Source organism: Vicugna pacos, chromosome 22 (genome assembly GCF_048564905.1).
Source record: "Vicugna pacos chromosome 22, VicPac4, whole genome shotgun sequence".
Lineage (NCBI taxonomy): Eukaryota > Metazoa > Chordata > Mammalia > Artiodactyla > Camelidae > Vicugna > Vicugna pacos.
Window position 1 is genome coordinate 29,447,372 of NC_133008.1, and position 27,741 is coordinate 29,475,112.

Sequence of the window (27,741 nt, forward strand, 5' to 3'; positions counted from 1 at the left end):
CCTCCCACCGCTAAGGCTGCAGGCTGGAGCGGCTCCTCCTGTCCCAAGGCTTACGGGGACCCAGCAGGGTGGCTGGCAGCCTACCTCAATCAGGAAGGGGCTTGGGGGACAGACCCTGGGGATGGGTCCCTGTTGGCAGATTTGATTTTCCAAAAAGACGCAAGAAGACCAGACTCCCTCCAGGATTTGGGAAAGGTCAGAACCCAAGCGCACACGGACCTGAGAACGTGGAGGACAAGTTAACCAAGTCCACCTCCCTCTATACCAAAGTGAGCTGGGGAGTGAGGAAGGCAGGAAGCCTCCAGTCCCGGAGTGGGGAGTTGCGGGTCCACGTTGCTGAGAAGTGGCCAGCTCCCCAAAGGTGCTCCCCGCGGCGGGCACTAGAGGGCAGCATAAGCCCAGGAACGGCCACTGGGGTGAGCAGTTACCGGGGACAGACCCAGGCACCCCGTTCGGGCCCTGCCCCCGGCCACCCCAAGCCCAGGACGCGCAGGGCAGCTCCCAGGGGTACGGCAGCCAAGGCGGGATCACTGGGAACCACCAAGAAAGCACGGGCTTATCAAGAGGCTGGGTCATCACCAACCCTCTCCAGAGTAGCAGGCACCAGAGGGCTCGGGCTATGGCCAGGATGACCTGCCCTTGAGACGGACCACCAGGCCACCCACAGCCAGCCCCTCGCCCACATCCAGGGCCCAGGACCTGAGTCTCCGTCTGTCACCCCCCACTCAACCCACCAGAACCCCAGCCCAGCCACCCTGTCCCCTCCCACCCAGACAAGGCCTCCCCCATCCTGTGGGAGCTGGAGGCCCAGGAGTAGGGGGAAGGCCTGACCCCGATACTCCGGGGAACATCGGGATGGAACCGAGCTGGGTGTGGAGGGGCCACTGGGTGGGGGGCAGGGGGCAGGGAGGGGCGGGAGGCCTCCTGCAGTGGGGGGACCTGGGACAAGACAGAGCAGGAACAGGACAGAGGGCCAGCCACAGTCACTGATCGCCAGCCTTCCTCGTGCTCCCACCACCCCAGTCCAAGATCTTCCGCATCCACTGGCTCAGCCTTGCGCTGACCCTGCCTGCGACTCCCACTCGCTCCCACCCGCTGGGTGACAGGTACCAGGACCACCCACGCCAGCAGCTCTCATCTTGGCTCAGCCGGTCCCGGTCCTGGTCCCAGTCCAGTCCCAGCCGACTGCCTCTCCTCCAGGACTGGTTCACGTGAGCCTACAGGGGACGGGGACACGGGCTTCTCCCCAAGACCAGCTTGTCTCGGGCAGAGCTGGGACGGCCCCGGGGTCCTGCCCGCATGGCTCTCTCATCAAATATCGCTGCGGAGACACACTGTCCATGAGGGGGTGGGGGAAGCAGGTGATGAGACAGCAGGGAGAGTTTTCTGCGCGTCCAGCAGGCAAGAATCGCCGCCTTCCTCCATCCACCACCGCCATCCAGCTCAGCTCGGCAGCGGACTGTGTGTGGGCTTTCTTCTCTCCTATGCGTGCCCTTGCAATGAAGTTTTCAGAATGTAAATATAAAGAAGATAATTAAAACCCTTTATAATCCTAATCTATAACCCTTGACACATTTCTTGAAGGAGGGCAAATAAAAATCATATGTGCACATACTTAAAAATAACAAAAGCAATCTGACTGAGATCCAGCCCAGGTGAATCTTCAGGTTTCCTGGCAACACAGGGGGACAGAGGAACCCCCATGAGGGAACTGGCGGAACAGTCCAGAAAGAGAGATGCGCTCTTCACCAGACAGAGCCACACTGAAAGAGCAGGGCTCTGACAACTCAGTCGTAAAAAACAAATAGCACAGCTAAAAAGAGGGCAAAGGACATGAAGACATTTCTCCAAAGAAGATACACAAATGGCCAACAAGCACATGAAGAGATAGACGCTCAACGTGATTAGCATCCAGGAAACGCAAATCTAAGCCCCAGTGAGACACACCTCACCCCCACGGGGATGGCTAGGATAAAAAGGCAGATAATCACAAGTGTTGGTGAGGATGTGGGGAAATCAGAACCCTGACTCACAGATGGTGGGAACATAAAATGGAAGGCAGTCCACAGTCCCCCAAAAGTTAAATGTGGAATTTACCACCCAATCCAGCAATTCCACTCCCAGGTCTACACCCAAAAGAAGTGGAACCTTGTACACAAATGTTCACAGCGGCATGATCCACAACAGCCCAAAGGTGGAAACAACCCAAGAGTCCATCAACACTGAGCGGATACACAAACTGTGGTCCCTCCACGCACGGGAACGCCACTCAGCCGTGAAAGGGAGGAAGCCCTGACACTCGCTCCCACGGGGACGTCATCGGAGAGTCCAGGCTGTGGGAGCACAGGCCAGAGAGATGGCGAGCCAGGAGCAGCCCACAGACAACACGACCCCACAGAACTGGACAGACTGAAGCGGCCACACGGACAAGAGGGGCAGAGGCAAGAAGGCAGGAGGCCAAGGTCAGACGGGCCCACGTAGAAATGCATGGACAAGAGCCAGGAGGGAGGTAGCATGGCTGGACGGGGCTTGTGCGGGCACCAGGGAGGTGGGGCAGCCTCGAGCGCAGGGACCATCCTAACGTTTATCTGAGCGACGCCCCGAGTCCGAAGGCACAAAGATGGCCCATAGCCCTGTGCCCTTGTTTCCCACGGCTGAGACAAAGCCCCACAAACCTAGCGGCTGAGTCAGCACAAGTTTACCCTGGAGCTCTGGAGGCCAGAAGTGCGACCCAGCTCTCCTGTGGGCTGTGCTCCTTCTGGAGGTTCCTCTGTGGGTCTCCTGCCTTTTCCAGCTTCTAGAGGCGCCACATTCCGGACTCGCGTCCCCCCCTCCATCCTCACCGCCAGCAGTGCAGCATCTCCTGTCTCCCTCTGACTCTCTTCTCTGACCTCTGCTTCCATCACTACGTCTCCTTGCCTGATCCAGACCCTCCTACCTCCCTCTTACAAGGACCCTTGTGATGACATCAGACCATCCAGATAATCCAGAGTGATTGCCCATCTCAAGATTTTTAATTTAATCCCACCTACAGAGGCCCTCTCACCAGGTAAGGGAGCATCTTCCCAGTTTCCAAGGTTAGGGTGTGGGCACAGGGGGGTGGGGTGGCGGGCGCTATTCAGGCACTGCAAATGCCACGTAAAAAACCCACTGCGCAGCCACCACGCAAAGAAATAAGTAACAGTCACAAAGTCCCTCCAACCTGGCACTGCTGCTGTGAGTGCGTCTGCCTGCGTTCACTCAGACGAAAGCAGTTTCTACAAAATCAGAAATGGAACCAAGTGACAGGCAGTGGTCTGCAACCCCCCGTCCTCCCCGCAGCTTAGCAGTGGGCAGAGCCCTGCGGCACAGAGCCCGGAGCCATCCTCTGGTCGCAGGGCTGACTCACGGGCACAGCCGGGAGCCCCAGCAATGCCAACGGAGCCGTTTCTGGTCGCTCACCCCTCCCCGAACGACCTTGGCCTGAATCTTCTCGGTGGAGCAGCAATCCAACAGGCTGAGTCTGAGTGTGATGCTGACACCTCGTCGTACTTGCACTGAGCTACGGGGGCAGCCGGGAGGTATGAACCGCAAGCTGCCTGACGGCCCTGGGGCAGAGGTCCTGCCTCCGGAGCCTCGGCCCCAGGAGACCTGAGTGTGGGAAGGACAGGCCCTGGGGATCACTGGGGACCAAGCTCGGCAACGTCCTCCCACGTTCCCAGAGCCCCTTCGCTGGCCCCAGAGCAAGTGTGCGATCCCTGGGGACCACGATGATCAGGGCCACACTCTCAGGAGGTGCCAGTGGCTCAGGGTGCCAGCCACGGAAGCCTCAATAAGCCACGTGGGGCAAAATCCCCGTGAACATGGTGGCATGAGCCACAATCTTGGGAGACTAAAAGGAGGGTGTCCTAGTTCAGCACCCAATCCGTCCACCTAAGTACCCCACAAGCCCCAGAGAACAAACAAATCACCAGCCACGGGACTCCCATGGTCCGGGCTTTGTCAAAACAGACAGAGGCAAACGAGACAGTGTATCAAGCCTCCCCACCTACAACGTGGGCCAAGGCAACTTTCTTCTCTGATCTTCGGTGCATGGTTTAATCTAATTAAACAAAAAGCTCTCCTGGTCCCAACTCTCCAGGAGGAAGTGCGCGCAGCCTGTGCCGTCACGGCGGCCCCCACAGTCCCACAGCAGGCACATCTTTCATTAACCTGCAGACGTCACCCGTCTGTGCCCACAGATACAAAAACGGGTGTGCTAGAGTGTGCCTTTAGAGTGGGAAGAAGCTCCCAGATCTGGAGAAACAAACCAAGCAATATACTGAGGAGGAAGAAATCCTGACAATTAAGTAAATGAGCGAGTAAGAAAGAGACAGGGCGCGGGGAGAAGGCAGGGGGGCCGTTCTGCTCAGAGCTGGGCCGCACGCTGCCAGCGCAGGCCCTGCCCCGAGGAGGAGGACAAGTGGAGACACTTCCTCCAACCCCAGGAGCCTTCCCAGGGTGGGCGGGGCCGGGAAAGGCAAGCATGGAGTTACCATCTGACCCAGCAATTCCATCCCTACGTGTCGGCCCAAGACAGACAAAACACACGTCCACAGAGATACTTATACTCAAGTGTTCACAGCAGCACCATTCATAAAACCCAGAAGTGGAAACCGGCCAAGGAGCCATCAACAGGTGGATGGATACAGCCACCGTATCCCTCCACACACAGGAGCATCACTCGGCCAGGGAAGGAGAACAGCCCTGACACCTGCTGCCATGTGGACAGACCCTGAGAGCATGGTGCTCAGTGAGAGAAGCAGACACCGAAGGACACACAGTGTGTGACTCCATGGATGTGAAACGCCCAGAACAGGCCAGTCCCCAGAGACAGAGAGTGGGTTGGGTTCCTGTTTGTAAGGGGCTGGGGAGGGGGGGTGACTGCTTAATGTACACTGTTCTTTCGGGGGTGATAACAACGTTCTGGAATTAATGGTGATGGCGCACAGCTCTGTGAACATACTAAAAACCAGCGAATTATATCAAGTGTGACTATTATGGGACACGGATGATATCTCTCTAAAAATTAATTTTTATGAAGTCCAGGACAGCCTGTTTAGGACCTGCCAGGCCGCAGTAAACCCGCCCGGCTTGTCATGCGCGCTCTGATCTCCATGAACGCCCGAGGACTTTGGAGGAGGAGCCTGTGATCTCATTCACTTCTGTCTCCCACACTCCCCCCAGAGAACATTCTCACACCTTGCAGAGCCGGTGCGCAGTCTCTCCAGCTATAAAATGGGTTGACCACAGGAGACAGCAGGCACTCTTGCGAGGTTTACTAAAAAGTGAAACATGAGGGGCGGGCTCCGTACGCAGGGTAGGTCTTGCTGACTGGGTACGAAGGGAACAACCAAGTTTTCAGGAATTGATGGTCTTGTAAGGAAGCATGAGCTGCAAGGGGGAAGCCACGCTTTGGGATGCACAGTCACCAGTGACCATTTCCAAACCAGTCGACAAGGGCCAGGTCCACCAGCCCCAGATCATGATGAGCTAGCAGGGCCTAGGGCCACCCCCCTCTTCTGTGCAGGACTACACAACACATGTTGTCAGCTTTGCAGGCCACGTGGCCTCTATTGCAACCACTGGATTCCACCAGTGAGGTGGGAGGCTGAGATGAATGGCCTTGGCTGTGGACCAACTGGTCCAAGGGCCACTGTCTGCCGGCCCCAGATCCAGATGTCTGAAGTCTACCTTTTAAGGAGCTAAACCTTCACTCCACCCCTTCTCAAGGGTAACCTGAGCTCCACTGCTCATTTCCTGGGCGCCCAAGTCATGGCAGAACAAGGAAGGCCACATTCCAGACCCGACTCAGCCCCATTAGCTACATGCCCTTGGGAGGAGGCTTCGAACAAGGGCAGCCCTAAGCACAAGCCTCTCCCCTCGGCCAGCCCTCCACAGGCCACCGGGGGCAGCCAATACCCTGGAGCTAAAAACCCGGAGCAGCTGGGCAATGGGATTCTTAGAGCATTTGGAAAATAATCCTTCAACTTTAGAGACCCTCCCTCCCTCCCGGGACCCATCATCACTTCCTGCGAGGCGTGCTGTGGGTGGATACGTCCTTTGGTGAAACCAGAATGGAGGCCTGCCCAGGGCCCAAGCCATGAGCCAGACATGGCAGCTCATCTTGGGCGATCCAGGTGTCCCCCAAGACGCACGACGCTTCTCAGGGCTTCTGGAAGGGATGGCCAGAGTGCAGACACAGAGCTATGCACCAAGAAGGCACGTCCAGCAGAACCACCTAGAGGGGTCCAAGCTCCTCTAGGGGCATCTGGCTACCGGATACCCCAGGAACTTAGAACCGACGGGGCCACCTTCTCCAGCAGCCCCAGAGGCCACATCTACCTGGGGCCAGGGGCTCGTGCACACACTTACTTCAAGGTTCCTGGTGCGTAGTGGGTAGCGAGGCTGCGGAGACAGACGCTCTGCTAACTGGCTGGGCTTTCTGTCGGGCTCCAGCAATGGCAATGGTTCCTAAAATGCGCAAAATAAAAGCATGATGAACTAAACGGACTGGGTGCTTCAGCTTAACTCCGAATTACGCTCCTGGCATCTTGCCTCTGTTCAGACCCTTCAGACCTTCACCACTTTCCAGGAACGTGAGCGCCTTCCCCACCGAAGCTTTCCCATGATAGTCCACTTCCAGCTCGGCTCCTAAAAATCAGGGGCTGAGGAAGCAAGAGCCTCCGTGAACAATCACGTTAGACCAAAGGAGCTTTTGGAAACCTTCAGGGACAGGCACTACCGGGAGGTTTACAAGAAGTTCTGCCTCCTCCTAACCAGCAGGCAGGGAAGGTGTCCCTCCAAGGAGGACAGCCGTCCAGTGACCGCCACCTAGGCCCCCAGAGGGCAGGGAGCACAGGGCAGGGCCCGGCAGGCACCGTGCGGCCGGGACCCCATGGAGGGCAGGGCCCTGACCACGGCCTTCACAGCTGGGCTCGGGAACACTTGCTGAATGGATGCAGGACAAAACTCGAAAGCTGATGTGGCCCCAGGGCCCCTGACCACCTGGGCACCTGCCTTCCCCACCCCCACCTCCCAGATTCCTAAGCTCCCGATGGCTCGGGGTCTGCCGGGCCCTCCCCGCCTCTGTGCCTTCGCGCGTGCCGTCTGAGGCTGGCCTGGTCATGGGGCGCCGACCTTCTGGGCAGGGCAGCTTGGCCCTGGGGGTGTGGAACCTGGTCTCACACACTTTCTCTCTCCAACTCACCAGGAGCTCAGAATAGCACAGTTTTCACAAATACCCTTTCAACAGGCATGATGTGCTGACATGTTCTATCTTATTTTAACCTTTTTTTTTTTTTCACTGCTGGGGACGACCCATTAGGTTGATTTCACTGTCTTCCAATGGGTCACAATCCATGGGCTGAAAGGCCACACCGAGTTGTGGGATTTCTGGACCGCAGGCACTGGCCTTGCCCTCTGGACTGGCTAAGCCGCCCATGGCAATGTGGACCCCAAGAGCGCCTCAGCCCCGCCCAGCCCCGCCAGCACCGGACAGCAACGAGAGCTGAAGCCTGGGATGTGACTACCGGCATGGCTCCCAGAGCTGCGGCTGGTGGCATGACGGCCCCTGTCCCAATCCCCGGACGCTGTGACTTCGCGCTCTTCTGTGCAAGAGAGACTGCAGGTAGGACTAAGTTGAGGCGCTTGAGACGGAAGATGATCCTGGGTTATCAGGGGTCCAGTGTCATCACAAGGGTTCTCTTAAGAGGGAGGCGGGACGGTCAGAGGAGAGCGGATGACAGAGGCCGAGGTCAGAGCGAAGCTCTCTGAAGAGGTAGGAAGGGCCACCAGCCAGGGATGCGGCACCTCTAGAAGCAGGAAAAGGCAGGAACATTCTCCCTGGAGACTCCAGAGGGACCAGCCCTGCCCACGCCCTGACTCCAGCCCAGTGAGACCCGGGGAGGACTCCTGGCCTCCAGAGCAGTGAGATGATAAACGCTCACTGTTTGAAGTCATTACATCTGGGGTTATTTGTCACAGCAGCAAAGGGAGACTGACACAGCGGCTTCAATGTGTGCCTCCCTGATGGGAGAAGACAGGTCTTCTCGCCCCACCACCCGCGGGCCTCTCTGCAGAGAACTGCCAGTCCGTCTTTCACTCACGTGGCTCCCTTGTCACTGGTAATGGCCCCTCTGCACGCTGTCTCCCCAGATGGATGATGGACTACCTCGTGGCACATGGTCTGTAAGGCAGAGACCACCCAAGCCTCTGGTCCTCAGCCAGACAGACCCCAGTCTGCTGCTGCCCATAACTGCAGGGCCACCAAGACCGTGGGTCCTCCCGCCCTCCTGCTCTGTGGGTGACAGCACCGACCCCCAAGATAGGAGGCGGGAAGCTCAGGCTGAGGTCAAGGCCCAGTTCACAGGTTACAGCCCAAGGCAAGGCCTATGGCCACATGGGGCTAGGCTTGCCTGCCGCCCCTGCTCCTACAAGGGCTGAGGACTCCCCATGGCCACCTGTCACCACCTTGGAGGCCCTGAGAGATTGGGGGCCTGGCCTCCTTCCTGGCCACAACACACTCAGCCCAGGGCAGCCAGGGCTGAGGGATCAGAGGGCCCTAAAGTGTGGGTTGGGCACAGTGACTTCCTCCCAAAGGGGACAGCGTGGGAAGAGGGGAGGCGGGACTTTATGGTAGAGACACCTGACCAACAACAACCTCAGCCAGGGGACCAAGGTCAACGTCAGCAGTGACGCGGCATGTTGGCAGCAGGCACCCCAATACAATGGATGGGACGGCCCCTCACGTGTGCTCCTCCTCCCAGCGCCCAGCGCCCGGCACCCAGCGCCCAGTCCAGCCATGAGAAAAGCACCAGACAAATTCCCACAGAGGGAAATGCTACGGAAGCCCTGACCTCAGTCCTGCTCAGAGCCGTCAAGGGCATCAGGAACAAGGAACGTCTGAGAACCTGTCACAGCCCAGAGGGGCCTGAGGAGACGTGACGCCTGGATGTCACGCAGGTCCTGGACGGGGTCCTGGGACAGAAGAGGACACCGGGGAAAAACAAGGCAAACTGAATGAAGCAGGACTCCAGCTGACAAGAACGCTTCCACACTGGCTCATTAACTGCAACAAACGTTCCAGCCTCGTGTGAACTGTAGCAACGAGAGACTGGGTGTCATGTGGAGGGTCCAGGGAACTCTCCCTCCTAGCCTCAATTTCTCCACAAACCTAAAACTGTTTAAAAAGGAAGTCTACACACTGCTATATGTAAATAGATAAACAACAAAGACCGACTGCACAGCACAGGGACCTACAGTCAACATCTTGTAACAACCGGTAATGGGAAAATACCTGAAAAAGAACAGACGTACACATACATGTATAACTGAGACACTGTAAATCCACTACACTTCCATTTTAAAAATTACAAAGACAGATACAGTCTAAGTAATTTTAAAAAGGAAAACAAAACAGAAAGGCCCAGGCAGGCTGGGGCTGGTGCCTCCCGCTGCCCAGGCTGGCAGGGCCCAGGGCTGGCCTGGCTGTGGGTCCTGGGAAAGCCGGGCACTGAGAACAGAACTTGAGAGGGGAAACCAGATGCAGCAGCAGGTGAAAGGCGACCCAGGGCCTCAGACACAGCCACCCCCAAAGGCACAGTCCAAATGTGTCTCCTTTAAAAAGGCGCCATCTGACGCTCTGATGGTGTCATTACCCCAGCTCCTCCACCTCCTCCTCCTCCTCCCGTCTGCAAAGGGCAGGCAGGTGGGACCAGGAAGAAACAGTAGGAACAGGGGATGAGCCAGCTGTCCCTACACACTGAGGCACCAGGAACCGCCACCGGCTGCTGGCATCTCTGGAGACCCCGTGGTGTGGCTTCCCCACCCCAGGCTGGCCCTCAGGATGGGTCCACCCACACCACCCACACTGCCCATGGTGGTCCTGGAGCTCGGCCTGCGGTCTACCCAAAAAGGAGGGGAGCCCTCAAGGCACGTGCCTGACCTGACCCAGGAGGGCTCAGCGCCCCACCTGGCCTGGTCCTCCCTCGGCCACAAGCCCCAAGAGGCTCTAAAAATGGGCCCGGTGCTTCCTGCCGCCCAGCCCAGCCTGCAGGGGCTCTGTGTGCCCCCTCGTGGAGCAGGGAGGCCACCCAGAGCCTCCATCATCCCATCAGCATGAATGCATGGGTTTTTGAAAAATACAGACAGAAAGGTACATGAATAAATACAGATGTTCTGTGTGCACAGACTGGCATTCCCGGTTCCAGGTTGGGTTGACCAACAGGCCAGGGAAGTCAGGCACCCCTGCCCTGAACACATCGGCTTGCAGATCTTGGCTTTTAAACATCTTTCTCCAACCCCAGGAACCAGGGCTCCCTGGAGAAGCAGTCAGTTGCAGGGCCAGGGCAGGGAGCACACAGGTGAGCAGGAGCCCCTCGTGGGAGCGGGGAAGAAGGAACCACTCAGAGAAGACAGGGACACCCAGGAGGGACAGGAGCCCAGGGAAGGGGCGCCTGACAAACAAAGCGGGGACAGCTTGGGCAACAAGACCAACAGTGACAGTCCCAGATTACTGAACACAGTAAACCCATAGAATACAGTAAACATGCACCCACTGGCCGAGCAGTCTTTACTGGCATGAAATTCAAAAGGTACTATAAACGGGGGAGAAGGGATCACTATCTTCTATGAAGGAATTCTAATTCACAAACGCAGGAGGAGTGAAGGCAACATTAATGCACCATGGGGGCGGGTCTAGCTCCGAGACAGCACATGCACACATGAGATCCTGGGTTCAACCCCCAGTACCATTAATCAGTTAATTAATTAAATGAAAAACATGAATGCACTGTAAGAACGCCACAGTAATCAACCGCTGCTGCAGGAAAACTGCAGGGCGGACGCTGAAACCCACGGGAGACGCTGGAGGAGGCACTGGGTGCACTGTCTCAAGGTCCTGGGCAGGGGGGGGGAGCTGTAACCTTCCAGCGGAGACTCCTGGCCGGCACCACCTTAAACCCAGGGTGAAGGCTGACCCCACCGGTGAAGAGACCGCTTGGCAGCTGTCTGTACAGAGGACACATCTCCCAAGTGCATCACCTTCGTGTAACCGTGAGACACAAAGCCCAGGTGAAGGATGCTACAAAGTCCCTGACCAGCGACCAGCGTTCCCCAGAGTGTCAAGGTCATGACAGGCAAGAAAGACTGAGAAATGGCCTCACTACCGAACCCACTCCCCGAGAAGTCTATGGAGCCTGATGCCTAACCTCACTGTGGGGTCCGGGATGGGGTCCTGAGGCAGCAACAGGACGTGAGGGGGACAACTGGTGGAACCCTACTAAAACCTGCAACTATTATTACTCCACTTTCCTCACCGACTCTGGCTCCCGCTTCTGCAGCTATAGTAGGTGCTAACGCCAGGGGATGGTGGCCGAAAGGTACACAGGGACTCTCTGTCCTGCCTTTATAAGATTTCAATGCCTCTAAAATTATTTCAAAATAAAATATTAAAAGCGAAAAACTAAAACTAAAACAAAACAAAACAAAAAAAACCCTCTAGCTCCGTCCTCTGAAGCACTCCACAGTGGGTTTTGGCTGGAAGAGGGGAGTCTGGTTGTCAAAAGAGCCAAACGGACAAGAAAAGAAAAAGCAAGTTGATGCCACCCTGCACTCCACTTTCAGGCCGATTAAAGACCCAATCAGCTGAATGCAAGTTTCAGAGGCTTCAATTCAAGTCTGAAAGAACTGAAAAGCTGACATTTTCATCAGGCTTTCCATACTGGAAAAAGAGTCTCTCATTTACAAATATCTCACCAAATCCTCCACATCCTCATGGACACCAAAATCTAACTACTAAAGTGGCGATGGCTCAGCTAAGAGGGTGGCGGGTGCCCCGGGGTTGTCTGGTCTTGTCAGCTAAGAAGGCTCTGATCTTGTTACACAGATACGTAAGAACCGCATCATTTTTCCTTAACCTCCAGCCCAGAGACTGGATATAAAATAACTCAGGGTGACAGAGCTACAGTAATCAAGACAGTGTGGTCCTGGCCGAAGGATGGACAGAGAGTTCAACGGAAGAGAGTGGACAGTCCAGAAGTTAATCTGTACGTTTAAAGTTGGCTGATTTTTGGCCCCAAGACCTCTCTAATTATTCACTTGACCGGATAAAACTGCATCACGGCCCGGCTCCAAGCCAGCGAGCCGGGCTTCTTACCCAGAGAGTTTGAGAATAGGTTGAGATCATTTCAGCCCCAAAAAGTCGGCTAATTTTCAACAAGGTTGCCAAGTCTTTTCAACAAACTGTGCAGGGACAACTGGATGTCCACGTGCAAAAAGAATGAAGCTGGACCCCTGCCTCACACCACAGACTGAAATGAATTCAAAATGGATCATAGGTCTAAATGTTACAGATAATACTCAAAAACTCTGAGAAGAAAACACATGAATCCATCTTTGTAACCTGGGATTAGGCACGGTTTCTAGATACGCCACTATAAGCACAAAGGACGTGATCAAGAAAGTGAAGACTACCCACAGGATCGGGGGGTTACAAACCTCAGACCCCCTAAGGGGCTTGTACCAGAATATACAAAGGCCTTTCACAATTTAACAACAGAAAGACGAATAACCTCATTCACACGCGGCTGAAGGGTCTGGGGGACATTTCCTGGAAGGAGATAGCCAAGCGGTCAGCAAGCCCCCGAGGAGGTGCTCGACGTCCCAGCGGCGGGGCAAGGGGCAGAAGAGGACAAGCCCCAGAGCGGCCTCCGAGCCCACTCCAGAGGTAGAAGAGCCTCACCAATGGCCCCGGTGACTCTGCCGCGCCGGGCACGCCCTTCTCTGCCCTCTGGAGGCCCCGGGAGGCCTGGTCCCAGCCCAGCCACGTGACCTGGGGCAAGTCCCTCATCTCTGGGTCTCAGGTCCCCTATCTGTCAAGTGGGGATCGCGTATTAACGCCCTGCTCATGGGGGTGGGAGGTTAAACCAGGCAACAGACGGAAGCGAGCGAAGGGGGCCCTGGCACCCGGTAAACCCTCACAAACGGCAGCCGTCAGGGCTCCTCGTTTAAGAGCCTCACCAGGCAAGGAAGGCGGATCCGATGATGCAGGGGCCATGCAGGACCTCTCCCAAGGGCAACTTTAAAACACCACTCGCCCTCTTCCAGCCAGCCTCTCCTAGCCCTTTATGCCCGGACACAGCCCACCCACCTACTCCGACTTCTCTATAGGACCAGCCGCTGCAGGGTCGGGAGTAGGAAAGGCAGGCGGCAGGGGTGGAGGCTAAACAGACTTCTGAGGGAGCGCAGGGACGGGAAGGTTCCAGCTAGATCTCATGAACCTGAGCCGCCCCAAAGCCACATGCCAAGTCCTGCAGGGCACATGGCACACACTTGCCACACTGGAAAGGAAGGTGCGTGCAAGTGTCTTTCCAGAGGGTGACCTCTTACAGGGGCTGGGGGACCACAGATTGGGGTGGGGAGACAAAGGCAGCATCTCAAGCACGGGGTAAGGGTGGAATTTCATCCGTGGGGCTGGGACAGGTGTGCTGCCATTTGGGCAAAGGTAAAGTCAGGTCCATACCTCCCACCACTCCCAAGAACGAGCTACAAATGAACAAGGGGTCTACACGTGAGGACGCAACCACTGGGGCACTGGCAGCAAACATGTGGGAAACCTCGTGTAGGAAACGGCTTTCCGACCATGGCTCAAAATCCAGAGGCAATAGAAGAAAAGATTCATAAATTTGACTTTATCAATTTTAAAAAATACCATTAAAAAAGTCAAAATGCAGCCAGGAAACCGAGAGGAAATATTTGTAATACATGCTACAGAGGGCTCATTTCCCTAATACACATTAAAGTTTGAAAAACTAGAGGGAAAGGTCAAAAATCCAACTGAAAAGAGGGTAAAAAGCATGAACAATTCACAGAAAAGCTATAAAGCTGGCCCTTCACCTATGAAATGATGCTCAGCCACGCTCAAACTTTCAGAAACATTCATTAAAACTACACTGAGGGGGAGGAGGGTGTAGCTCAATGGTAGAGTGGGTGCTTAGTATGCACGAGGTCCTGGGTTCAATCCCCAGTACTTCCACTAAAAATAATAACTAAATAAACCTAATTACCTCCCCCACAAAATAAACATATAAATAAATAAAGCCGGGGGACAAAAATAAACACTACACTGAGATCCCAGTTCTCACGCATCCCCCAGGAAATGGTTTACTAGAACAGCGCCCCCTGCTGGTGAGAATGGGAGCCCAGGCCCTCTTGCTTTGCTGGAAGCAAACCTATTCCACCTCCTGGACCGACGTGGCAAAAACTAACAGAACACATTTTGCACTTATCTTCTGACTCAGCGATCCCACCTCTGGAAATCGACCTTGAAGATGGTCTTCCAAGAATATGAAGGCACCTCTCCACCAGGATACTCATGGCAGCACCGCACGTACCTGCAGGATGCTGGGAACAACCGCAATGCCCGCTGGGAGAAGAGGGTGAGTTAAGTGTGCTGCGCCCCTCAGTGCACGCCACCCAGCTGTGCAGAAGGGTGGATGAAGCAGTTTCCAGGACGCGCTGCGCAGGGACAAGAGCTAAGTGCAAGAGTGATCCCGGCTGCGCCACCTGTCATGTGAGGTGTGGACATAAGAAAATTCGCATGTCTGCTCTTCTGAGACACAGAGCGAGATGGCTCCCTGCAGGACGCGGTGGGAATGGGAAGGGGGGCTGATCACACTCCTCTCCAGACACCTTTCTGACCCTGGAACGGGGCTAATGTCCCACGCACTGAATGAATGCGGGGATGAGTGAAACTCGCAAGAGTTGGGAGGGGAATCTTACCATGAAATACAAACGGAAACAAAGCAAACCATATTTCAAGTCAATAATATAACCACAATAAAGAGGAAAAGAAAAGGAAGAATTAATCCATGTCACTTTTTTTAACTTTAATTTTTTTAACTTTTTTTTTGAGGGGGGAAAGTTTGTTTGTTTGTTTAAATAGAGGTACTGGGGATTGAACCCAGGACCTCGTGCATGCTAAGCACACACTCTATCAATGACTATTCCCCACAAACCATGTCACTTTTAAACATAGCTTTGGAACTATACACCTTTGAGATAAAACACAACAATACTGACTTACTCCAGAGGCTTCCTTTACTGTAGGTGATGCAGGGTTCTCCCTCGCAGAGAGGAGGTACAGAAAAGAAAAGGTGAGGCCGGCAAGGAACCCAGTTGAGGGGCTGGAAGCGCAGGTGTCAATGTGAGCTCATGGGCACTCGTGGGCAGCAGAAATGGACACAGATGTCTGTGTGTCTGTCTGATTTATGTAGACACAGACATACTAATGTATAAACATGTATATTCATTTACACACCTACTTCCCAGACAAGAGGGGATGGGAGCAAAGGCGCCCCCTGGGCAGTGAGCACACTGAACTCCCAGTTCTTGGTTTCTAAATGACACTGTCCACAAGCAGAACCAGGGCTCCTTGGAGAAGTGGTCAACCCCAGAGCTGGGGCGGGAGGTGCGGGACAGGCCTGGAACGCCTCACTGTGCCCAAAAGTAGGGAAGTGCCAAAGGGACACAAGGAGCCAGCGTGATGGAGCTGTACCTCTAGATGAGTCTGGGACCATCGGAGCAGTGGATTACAACCTGCTGAATCAGGTCAGGATCCGTGCAGCCTCCCTGATGTAAACAAACAGGGAAGGAGAGACAGCTATTTCTCATGGTAAAGAGCCAACCAATAAATGTAGCAGGAATGACGGAATTAGACAATCACCACTTGGCAAGAATCAGCAATGGCCATTCAAACAAACACTGAATGTTGGAGGAGCAACAGGGTGTTTACACGGTCTCTGAGCCCCTCCCATAAGACGCTTACCAATTGCAATGGTAAAACTGTAACTCCGTGGTGGAGAAACCTGGCAGACACCCGCTTAACCAAGCAGGCGAGGCTGACGTCACCGGAAATGGGCTCCAGGTAGGATGCACCCAGAAAGACATGAGATGGCTTCGGGGATGTTCCTGCCGGACGTGTGAGGACCATCGGACAAAGCCACACTGGGCAACGCCCCACAGAATAACGGGCCTGTCCTCTTCCAGCATCCAGGTCATGAGCTCGAAGGGGTCCTGACTTGGGAACTGATCCAGATTAAAAGAAACTAAAGCAACATGATGACTGAACACAACGGGTGAGCCTGGATTCCCCTCTGAGAATTTTAAGAAATAACTTCCTGATTTTGATAATTTGGTAAGAGAATCCCAAGTTCGGGAAGAACGAACACTGAAGCGCCCAGAGGTCAAGGAGCACCTGTCAGGACCCTGCCAGGAGAAAGCGCGCCGCGCAGGCAGAGGACAAGCACAGGGAGGGGGTCAAAGCAGGCGCGGCGAGAGGCTGATTCCTCGGGAACTGGCTGAATCGTGGTTGGGAATTCTTCCTGCCATTCCTGCCACTCTTTCGTACATCTCAAAGTACGTCTCCAAGAAGTTTTATTAAAGAAAAAGAAATAGAAAGGAAGCTTTCGGACTGGAAAGATAAAAATAAAAGGAAGCACTTGGGTGAAAGGCCAGGGAGCCCAGGAGGCTGCCAGCACCTGCCTTCGGAGCGTCGTGGACAAGACCAGGGCCTGCCAGCCCACTTACATCTTTACAAGGCTTGGCAGGGTCAGGGAAGCAGCCTGGGTGAAGGCCACCTGTCCCTCTGGCCCCCAGCCCAGAGCAAGGGGCTGGAGCCACATGGAGATGGGGGCAGGTGCCAGGGCCTTGGAGGGGCGCCCAGCAAGCTCACTGCCTACCCCCACCCAGCCAGGAGGCCACCCCAGCAGACACGCAAGACACCAGTGCAGACTTCACTCGATCGCACAGCCCCTAGATGTGCCATAACAAACCGTTTAAAACCATAATCATTAACACAATCAGCTTCCTACTTCTCTGCAAATGTGCCTCGTAATTTTGTGGGATGCCTGCGCAGGCAGGGCCAGACGACACAGAGGTACACTCGTTCTGGGCCCTCAGGGGATCCTACCCCTCACCCACAGTCCTGGGGTCTCTGGACAGGTTCCCTGACCTCCCCAAAGAGCATCCTCCTCCCAGAGCTTACCTGGGGCTTCCCTGAGAACTAGAGTGAGGATCAGGGATGAGCAATGTGGATAAACAGGCCAATGATGGGGGCATAGGTAACCCACATGTGGGCCCAGCCCTAAGTACCTGGCATGTCTGATCACACCCCCAAACCGTAGGAAGTAGGTTATGCAATCACAGCCCATTTCACAGATGAGAAAACTGAGGCACAGGGCAGCGATCACACAGCTAGCAACGGTGGGGGGGAGCCCAACTGGAGAGCTGGGTTCTAACCACTAGCCTTACCAGCCCATGCAGACTAGCCAGGAGCCAGATGGAAAACACACATCTCTGTCTCAGCCCAGTGGGTTCAGACTGCAGATCCTCCTAAAACCCATAAAAGCGCAAAGAGGAAAAAAAAGTGGGCCAATGTTTTGGTAATCTTCAGGAAGGGAAGACATCTCTGGGCAGGTCACAAGACCAGGTGCTTCAAAGGAAATGACAAATTTGTCAATAAACTTTAAAATATTCTATGTAACAACACATCAAAAATAAAGCTGAAAGATAAACGAGAAACAGAAAAAATGTGTAACACAAAAGATGCTAAGAGCCCTAATATAGAAAGGGTTATTATAAAACACTGGTTTTCAACCAGAGGCAAGTCTGTCCCCCAGGGGACACTTGGCGATGTCTGGGGACATCTGTGATTGTCACAACTGGGGGCGGGAGGGGACTCCAAGCATCGAGGGGGCGGGGGCCAGGGATACTGCTCCACCCTATACAGTGCGCAGGGCAGCCCCCTACCCCAGAAGGATCCAGTTCAGAGGTGTCAGTGGTGCTGGGGTGGAGAAATCCTGTTATAAGTCAAGAAAAAAATAAATGCCCCAATTTAACAAGTGAGTGATGGCTATGAACTGGCAGTTCAAAAAAGCAGCGACTAGGACGTGACAGATTAGAAGGAGGGACAAAAGCTGGGGCTGTCACCAGTATAATGCAAGCCTCCAGCCATCCTAGGAGAGTCCATTCAGACCACCTGTCTGGGGACAACTGAGCAATCACGCTCATGAAGTCCACCTCAAGGCAACAGCAGCCGGGATGTTTGCTGCAGCATTGTTCAAAGAGGAAAAATTCAAATCCCCTCAGTGCTGGTTAAGAGGAGCTCAGGCAAGAACATCACACCCACCCACACCAAACGAAGGAGCGTGCAGTCAACAAACTAGAAAGACGTCTCCCTGACAGATGACAATGACCTGACAGCAGCCACCATGATGCAAGAAGGGCTTTCTCTGGGTGGCAGGATCTAGGGACGTCTGTCTTTACTGACAACACTTACGTATCACTTTTAGAAAAACAGAGGACTCAGAGCCTCCCCTGGAGCTGCGCCTGGGACCCCGTGGTCCCATCTCTCCAGCCGCTCCCTGGCTGGTCCACCCAGGTGGACAAGAGCTGATCTCTGGGGATAGAGGCAACATATCCTGGAATCAAACCATCACCAGAATGATATGGTCCCCACTCTCTACCTAAGTCAAATTTAAAATACCCAGCCCGGGTGTTGGGGGGATACATTGGGAGTTTGGGATTTGCAGATATACACTACCATATATCAAATAGATAAACACAAGGTGCTACTGTCTAGCACAGAGAACTATATTCAATACCTTGTAAAGGCCTATAAGGAAAAAGAATATGATAAGAAATATATATATGTATAAATAAATCACTACACTGTATACCAGAAATTAACACTACACACATTGTAAATCGACTATGCATCAATATATATGAATGAATGAATGAATGAATGAATGAACAAACAAATAAATAAATAAGATTCCCAGCCAAATTAGAACCCTCATACACTGCTGGTGGGATTGTACCACAGTGCAGCCACTTTGGAAGACAATTTGGCAGTTTCTTAAAGCGTCAAACACAGGGTTCCACCTGACCCAGCAATTCCACTCCCAGGTGTCTACTCAACCCAAGAGCCTTGAAACGTGTTTCCACACAAAAACCTGTATGTGAATGCTCACGTTATGCATTTTAGGCATCATTCATAATAGCCAAAAAAGTGGAAACAGGCCAAATTTCCACTGACAGATAATGGATAAACAGAAAACAAGGTCCACCCGTACAGTGGAACATTACTCAGCCCTAAAAAGCGAGGCGCTGACATACATGTCCTCTGAGGACACGATGGCCAGTGAGAGAGGCCAGACACAGAAAGTCACAAAGTGTGTGACACTGTTTACATAGAACACCCGGAACAGGCAAGTCCACAGAGACAGAACAAATTAGGGCTGTCAGGGGCTGGGAAACAGGGAGTGATTGTTTAACTAGTACGGGGTTTCCATCTGGAGTGATGACAACGTTCTAGGATTCGATGGCGGTGATGACTGCACAGCCCTGTAAACATCCTAATAACCCCTGAACTGTACACTTGCAAAAGGTGAATTGTATGCATGTGAACTATACTTAATAAAGCTGCTATTAAAAAAAAAATACCAAGCAAGAAAACAAAGGCACAAGAAATCCCCCATGTTCTGATCAAAACTTCTATGCTGCTTTGAAGCTTCAACTAAATGTATCCAGAGTATTGTGGCTACCCACGTTGTCGGTGACCAGAGGCGCCCACACTGTCACCCCTGGTTCTCTGCCCAGTGCCACCCTGACCACCACCGCTCAGGCTGCCTACCTAGGCTGTCACCAAAAGACTCACAGTTAACAACCAAGTCACAATCCAACCGTCCGGCTGGCCTTCCGCAGACGTATCTCGAGGCTAACCTGAAGCTTCCTGGCAGCGGGCACTCCTTGAAGCCCAAAGTCCTGCCTCCAAGTGGGCGTGACACACTGACCCAGATCTGGAATCCTGAGGCAGGATCAGGGCCACAAATCAGTCAGCTCAGATGGGGCAAGGAGGAAGAAAAGAGGCCAATACCACAAGGAGAGTGATGACACAGGAGTCAGGGCCTCCCTAAGCCTGACCCTGGGAAGGCAGAGCCTAGCAAATACATCTGGTTCTGACAGGTCCAAAGAGAGCTTTGAGAGGTTCATTCTCCCGAATGTGAAGAGAAATGAACAAAAGTAGGGCACCATTCTGGTGGACAGACATGTCAGCACTGTTGAAAACCCCAACCCCCCCAAGCCATTTAATTGATCATGTGAGTTTAATCCTGATTAATCACAGTTCAGTTGGAACCATTATAGACTTGTTTTACATAATACTGGGAATAGGGACGGGGGAGGGGGGGTAGAGCTCAGTGGTTAGAGAACAAACTTAGCATGCACCCAGTCCTGTGTTCCATCCCCAGTAAGTCCATTAAATAAATAACTAAATAAATGAACCTAATTACCTCCCCGCTAAAAATAATAATAATGATAATACTGGGAATCAGAAGTAGATTCTGATAAGTTAAGATGTATATGACAAGACTTAGAGCAGCCACTAAGAATACACTCCAAAAAACACAGTGAAAAAGTCACTAAAGGAATTTAAAATGTTACACTAGAAAATAGTCACTGAATGCAAAAGAAAGCAGTGAAGGAGAAAGAGAGGGGCAAAAGACATCACACCAAAAAGAAAAGGGAAAATGGCAGACATAAATCCAACTATGTCGACGATTCCAAAAGCAAACAATAAAACAAAATTTTAAATGACTTAAATGTGAATGGATTAAACAATCTGATCAAAAGACGGAGATTCTCAGACTGGAGGGAGAAACAGGATGGTGCTGTATGTTGTCCACACTCTTTAGATTCAGATATAAATAGACAGAAAGTAAATGGATGAAAAAGGATATAGCACGCAAACAGCAACCACAGAAAACTGGAGCGGTTATACTAACGCCACACAAAACAGACTTTGAGTGTTAGCAGAGATAAACACAGCCATTTTATAATAATAAAAGGGCCACTCTATCAGGAAGATGTAACAATCATAAACATATAGGCACCTAATAACAGAACCTGAAAATACATGAAGAAAAAACTAACAGAAATGAAGGAGAAAACAGACAATTTAACAGTAACAGTTGGAGACAGCAATACCCCACTTTCAATAATGAATAAAACAAGGCAAAAGATCAACAAAGAAACAAAAGACTTGAACAACACTACAAACGAACAGACATCCACAGAAACCCAACAGCAGAAAAACTTCCTTTCTTCTCAGCACACATGGAACATTCTCCAGGAGAGAATATACATTAGGCTATAAAACAAGCCTCATTAAATTAACAAGAATTCATATCATACACAGCAGGTTCTTTGACCACAATGGAAATTATAAATCAGTAACAGAAAGCCATTTGGGGATTCACAAATATGTAGCAATTAAACAACACATCCCTAAATAACCAATGAATAGGTCTAAGAAGTAATCACAAATGAAACTAGAAAATACTTTGAGGTAAATGAAAATGATGATACAACAAACCAAAATTTAAACAACGCAGCTAAAGCAGAACTCAGAGGAAAATTTATAGCTGCCTTTATATTTCAAAAAAGATGAAAGATCTCACATCAATAATCTAAACTTCTACCTTAAGGCACTGGAGAGAGAAGAGCAAACTGAACCTAACGCAAGCAGAAGGAAGGAAATAATAAAGATTAGAGCACAAATCAACCAAATAAAAATATAAAATAGAGAAAATCAACTAAACCAAAGCTGGCTCTTTGAAGAGACTGACAAACCTTCAGATAGAATGATCAAGAAAATAAGAGAAAAGACTCAAATTGCTAAAATCAGGAATGTCAGATGGGACAAAACTACTACTATCCACCTTCCAGAAATAAAAAGGATTAGAAAATAATATCAGATAATTAAAGTACTAAAAACAAAAGGCAACAAAAAGGTATAAACTGTTGATCCACACAACAGCTCAGATGGATATTTTCAAAAAAAAATCCAATCCCAAAAAGTGAAAAAATCAATCCCCAAGTGGTTATATATGGTTCCCTAAACACTCTCAAAATGACGAGTTTATAGAGATGAGAACAGATTAGCAGGCGCCTGGGGCTGAGGTGGGGGAGGTAGGGGGCACTCTAAAGGCAGAGCAAGAGGGAGTTCATTTGAGTTGGCAGGACAGCTCTGTATCCTGACTGTGATGGTGCTTACACAAATCTATGCAGGGGATGTCACACAGACACACCAAAAAATGAGTGTGTGCTAAAACCAGTGAAATGTGAGTTAAGGCCTGTAATGTATCGTGTCAACGTCAGTTTCCTAGTTTTGACAGTGGACTCTGGTTATGTCAAATGTCACCATTGAGGCAAGAGTACGTGGCATCTGTCTGTACTATTTTTGCCACTTCTTAGTAGTCTGCAATTGCTTAAAAACAAAATGTTTTTGCTAACTTTTTGTTTGTTTGTTTGTTTTTGTGGGGGTTTTGGGGGGGAGTTAATTAGGTTTATTTATTTATTTATTTATTTTAATGGAGGTGCTGGGGATTGAACCTAGGACCTCATGCATGCCAAGTACACACTCCACCACTGAGCTCTACCCTCACCCCCAAACAAAACGTTTTTGAAAACAACATGGGGGATATTTCATCATGGACTGGAGGGCAGACTGCCATTTGGGTTGATGATTTGGGACTGGGTGATGAGTACATGGGGTTCTTTATCCTATTCTGTCTACCTTTGTGTGTGTGTTCAAATTCCCTTAATAAATAAAGGTTTCAAAACGAAACAAAGGGAACCAGTACAACGGAGGCCGCTAACAAGTGCCTTCCCCACCCCACTGTGCAGGTATTTTTCAGGACGGTCCACCGGCAGGACAACGCACACCTCATCTGACGTCCTTCCCGACACAACAGCCAGAGGGGCAGCCAGAGCTGCCCAAGTGTTTTCACAACACAGACCATCAAGAGGCATGGGTCTGTCCAAGCTCCGCCTTGAAGAGTGACAGTGTTAAAAACAGCATCTGAGCGGGAGGGTAGAGCTCAGTGGTGGAGCACCTGCCCAGCACGTGTGAGGTCCTGGGTTCAATCCCCAGCACCTCCGTCAAAAACAAACAAATAAATAAGTAAACCTAATTATCTCCACAAAAAATAAATAAATAAATACAAATATACATTTTAAAAAACTTAGATCCAAGATCACAGGCTGTGCCCCGAGCCCGGTGAGGCTCAGACAGAACCAAGGGTCTGGGGGACGAACACTCTCAGCAGACGGTACAGACAGACGAAGGGGAGGGTGGGGTTCAGGCTCTCCCCCGGGCAAGGCATGGGGGACAAGTCACTTAGCAGTGCACTCCCTCGCCCTTGACTGATCCTTACCACACTGAGATCCCACCCTCCCGGGTGCCCAGCTGTGTGACAGGACCGCTGCCTGTCAGTCACGGGGCCACATCGCCAGTCCCCATGGGGTCCTTGACTCCCTAACTACCACATCAGCCTCTCATGGACAGGAGGACGTCCCACCACCCCCAAGTCGATCGCTGGACCCCGGGGGACACAGACCCCCACAGGCCCCACGCTGCCGCAGACACGTCAGCACCTCGCCACGGGCCACGGGCAGCCTCCGCTGTTGTGGTTTTGCCTTGCAGTAACTGCTGAGTTTTACTCCAGGAAGATAAATTATTTTTACAGTGAATATCCCTCTAGGAGGCTTCTTAGGAAAACAGCCACTGCGGCTTGGTCAATCCAAAGTTTTCAGACTTTCTTTTGGCTAAAGGCCAAATTAATGAATAAGGGAGACCTGGGCCGAAAGCAGGTGCCGGAACCAAGGCAGCAGTGCCTGGTCCCACACCAAAGGTGCCAACCCAGTCCTTCTCCCCAACCTGGAGTCGATATGCAAACTCCACTGACCCACCAGAGCCCTGGTGAGGGTCTGGGGCACCGCTCACCCCAGGACCACAGTCCTTGGGCAGGTGGCTCACAGAAAACCCCAAGTCCCTGGAGGATCCCAGATGAGGCATGTGGAACAGGCCGTGGGGCTCTGAGCTCTGGCCTGGCCACCTCCAGTCCAGTTGTCCCCAGAAACGCCCCACCACCGGCTTCCCGGTCCATAAAACCCTAGCCAAACCCTCTGACCCACCCCTTTAAAATAAAGAGGCTCCAGGAGCAGGAGAACAAGGTGCCTTCTAACAACCTCGATTGTTCCTTAACCTCTTTCCCAGCACAAATGTGGAACAGCAGCGTCAAAACCGTGGGCTATCCGGGAATGGAAAGTGATTTTAGAAACTCCTGTTGCAACACCTTCCTTCACAGTCAAGGAAAGACAGAAGCCTAGAGGAAGGCTGCCCCTGTCACCTCTGAAAGCTCTCCCCGGCCGCAGGGCACGGGAGAAGTCGCGGCACCCCCGCCCCACCCACTTGATGCCAGGAGCACCTCCAGTCGTGACCACCACAGGCACCTGAGGTACTGCTCAGTGTCCCTTGGGGACAGAGCTGCCCCAGGGTGGGGACTGTTTCACTAAGGGACCTTCACGGATTGACTCAGTTAATCTTACCCATCCTTGAAGCAGAGACCACCGCTGTCATCCCCATTTTGGAGATAAGGACACACACCCAGCAGAGGCGGGACCTGAACCCAGACAGGCCAAGTGTGTGGGTACCAGTCTCCACTGGCCAAGCCCCCGGCCAGCCCACCTGGAGCCCTCAGGCCATTTAAGACCGTCTGTCGCTGTGGGATGTTATTTCTAAACCATGTTTGTATGCGAGTCTCTCCTGGGCTTTCCTATGGCCAAAGAAGCACTCCAAGTTCCTGCCACTCCCTTCACGGAAACATCTCAAGTTCCGTGTTCAGAGCGCCACCGGACGGCCAGCATCCATGCCACAAATGCACCACCCTGGGTTCAGCCACAGGATCGATTAGCCCTCATGGCCAGGACAAGGTTCCGAGCTCCTACTAAAGATGAGAGACGTGCAGACATGGGTCCACAGGAAGGATAAGGGCCACGGTCACTGCCTCCCAACCCGCTGGGGTTGGCCCTCCAGCCAACAGCCCTGAGCCAGCGGCAGCCCTGCAGGCCAGGCTGGCTCAGCCACAGAAGCTCACGGGTGGAGCCGTCAATCTGTTCCCACTTCCCCACAGCACCTCAAACACAGGGCCCTTCAGGACCTGTCAGCTGTCCTGTCCTGTCTGAGCCAACTCATAGCCTCCTCCCCTGCCACCTACCAGCTCAACTCCCACCACCTCCACAAAAGCCTTGGGGCCTCCCCAGGGCCCCCAGTGGCTCTCCATCAGCTGCATCCCAACAAGATGGACCTCGTCCTCCTTACTTGCCCTCAGCGTGGCCCCAGATGGTTTATGCGGGTCTGTCTCATCTCCCCAGCTAGAGGCTAACAGATCTGACATTCTCCTGGGCTGGGCAGGCAGGTGGGAATGGGGGGGGCAGCCTTCCTGAGCACCAAGCACCCCCATTTACAGCACCCCCGACCCCATCACAGTGCTCAGCTCACCCCACCCAGGGCCGGCGCCAGGTGTGAAATGTACACAGGATGTCACCATAGAAGTGGAAAATATCTCACTGACAGTTTTTGTAATTGTTACATGTTGAAACGGTAACATTTAGGAAATATTGGGTTCAATAAAATATATTATTCAAATTACCTTCACCTGTTTCTTTTTACCTTCTAGAAAACATTAATGGACATGCGGGGCTTGCTCTGCATCCTTAATGGGTAGCGCTGCCTCAGGAAAGCTGGCAGTTTACACTTTGACCTGTTTCCTTCTGCAGGTTTGACCTTTCAGTCTCACATTCAGGTCCTGGATCTGCTGAAGTTCATTTTGGTGCCCAGCATGGGGCGCTGAACAGAACCCGACGTCTCACCAGGTGACATTTCATTAGTGTCCACATGTGTCTCCCACAGACCTCTCCCTGGCACTTGGGACCCCCCGGGTCTCCCATATCTTCTGCCAGGAGGGACAGCAAGTCTCTTACATATGTCACTGTCCCCACAAGGAAGACACCAGCAGCACGGCTAAGCTGTGCGCTGCTACGAAGCCACCCCCCACCCACCCGTTCACCGTCCCCGGACAGCGCCGTGGTGATGGCACCTCCCCTGGTGGGCAAGGGAGCACCTCTTTATCCACTGAGGGGGTAGGGGTACTTGGGCAGGACCCACAGCGTACCTGCGGGACTCTGCTCAGTGGCTGGTGGGCTTCACGGGGTCTGGGGAACTACATGGCTGCCTTCTAAGACACAACCCACAACACTATCGGGGCTGGGGCCAGGCAGACCTATGAAGGGAAGTGGCCCAAGAGGCAGCTCATGTTCAAACCTGCCAGCCGGACACGCAGGGCGGGGGGGTCTTGGAAAAGGGGGCACGTGTGCTCTAATCCCAATCCACGTGAAGCTCTCGGGAGCCTGCTCGGGATGGGCCAGGCCCAGCCCATTAGGGAGGCAGGCAGGAACCAGGACACCCCTTTTGGCCCAGGCCGTGGTGGACTCTGGGGCAAGGAGGCCCCAGTCTGCCCCCCAGGAGGAGAACACATGGAAACAGACGAGCCAGAGTGGCAGGGCCGGGGCCACGCTGCTCCATGGAGCGGTCGCGCACAAGCCCCGAGCCTGCACAGGAAGGTCCCGCAAGGGACCCGCTAGGCGAGGCTGGGCCTGCACCGCCTACCCGGCGTGGACCCTGCCCAGCTCCAGCTGGGGGAAGAGAGAGGAGAGGGGAGGCTCACCACTGAACGCTGGCGTCCAGAACCTGCGCACCTAAAGGGCAGCCTGAGCACCTCCTGCAGCTGAGCCAGGGCAGTGCGCCCGACAGGCTGATCATCCCTGACTCTGACCCCTCCACCCCCAGCCCTCAAGACGTAGCCCCAAAAAGGGTTTTTGTGCTACCTCTGCCACGGGGGCCAGCTGGGTGAGCATTCTGCACGCCGCAGCCCTGGAGTTCTGGAACTCTGAGACAGCCTGGGAAGAGAAGGGGCAGGAAAAGGAGGAGACTACTAGGAGCCCACAGCAGGAAGTGGGCACACAACATGTCCATCCACACATGGGGCTGTGAGTCAGCCACGAAGAGGAGCGGTGTGCTGACACTCGCTACCTCAGGGATGGACCCTGAGAGCACGGTGCTCAGTGAGGGAAGCCAGACACAGAAGGCCACACAGTGTGTGACTCCATCCTGCAAAACGTCCAAAACAGGCAAACCCACAGAGACAGAGAGTGGACTCATGGTTGCCGAGGAGGCGAGGGGATGGGGAGTGACTGTTTAACACGTTATGGGGCCTCCTTTTGGGGTGATGGAAATGTTCTGGAATTTTCAGAGGTGCTAGTTGCATGACTCGGTAAATGTTCTAAAAACCACTGAATTGTCCCCTTGAAAAGGATAAATTTTATGGTGTAAATATTTCAATTAAAAATATACTCTTAAAAGGCAGGACAGAGTGTTCTAAGAGGGGCTGCCCTAAGAAACCCGGGGTCTGACCACAGCCAATCACTAGGCAGCTGCCCGTGGCTCCCCCGCAACTTCAGCAAGTCCGGTCTTTCCTTGCTGACCAGACGCTACGCTCCTCGAGGGCAGAGTTGCTGCCCCCTCCCCTTAACCCCTCGGAGCCAGGTGTGGCAGGGGGAAGGTGCCCAAAGATGCCCAAGACACAGGTGGGGGCTTCCCCTGGCTTCCCTTGCCTCCTCCGGGTGGGTCTCCCAGGCCAGGGCTCCGAGTGTCCCCTAAATATCCTCCTTCCTCTGCCTGCTGCTCACCTCACCCGTGACAACAGTTCTGTCGCCTTCTGGCCACCACCTGAGCCAGCAAGCACTGCCCAGCCCTGGACA

The 27,741-nt window shown here is 53.1% G+C and overlaps 1 protein-coding gene across 6 annotated transcripts in view; it reads right to left on the minus strand.

Moving 5' to 3' along the window:
• KDM4B (lysine demethylase 4B) overlaps nt 1–27,741 on the minus strand; it is a 121,588-nt gene that overhangs the window by 86,560 nt on the left and 7,287 nt on the right. For 2 of the 6 annotated variants that reach the window (XM_072947910.1, XM_072947904.1), the window contains exons 2-3: nt 6,394–6,492; nt 1,111–1,493 (exon numbers count right to left, since the gene is read on the minus strand). The exons of 1 other annotated variant lie outside the window; for it this stretch is intronic. In XM_072947910.1, coding sequence (XP_072804011.1) covers nt 1,111–1,138 — 28 coding nt within the window. In that variant the 5' untranslated portion in view covers nt 1,139–1,493; nt 6,394–6,492. Of the gene's footprint in view, nt 1–1,110; nt 1,494–6,393; nt 6,493–7,550; nt 7,731–27,741 lie in introns of those variants that run through there. 3 more of the 6 variants (XM_072947905.1, XM_072947908.1, XM_072947906.1) reach the window with 3 other exon arrangements.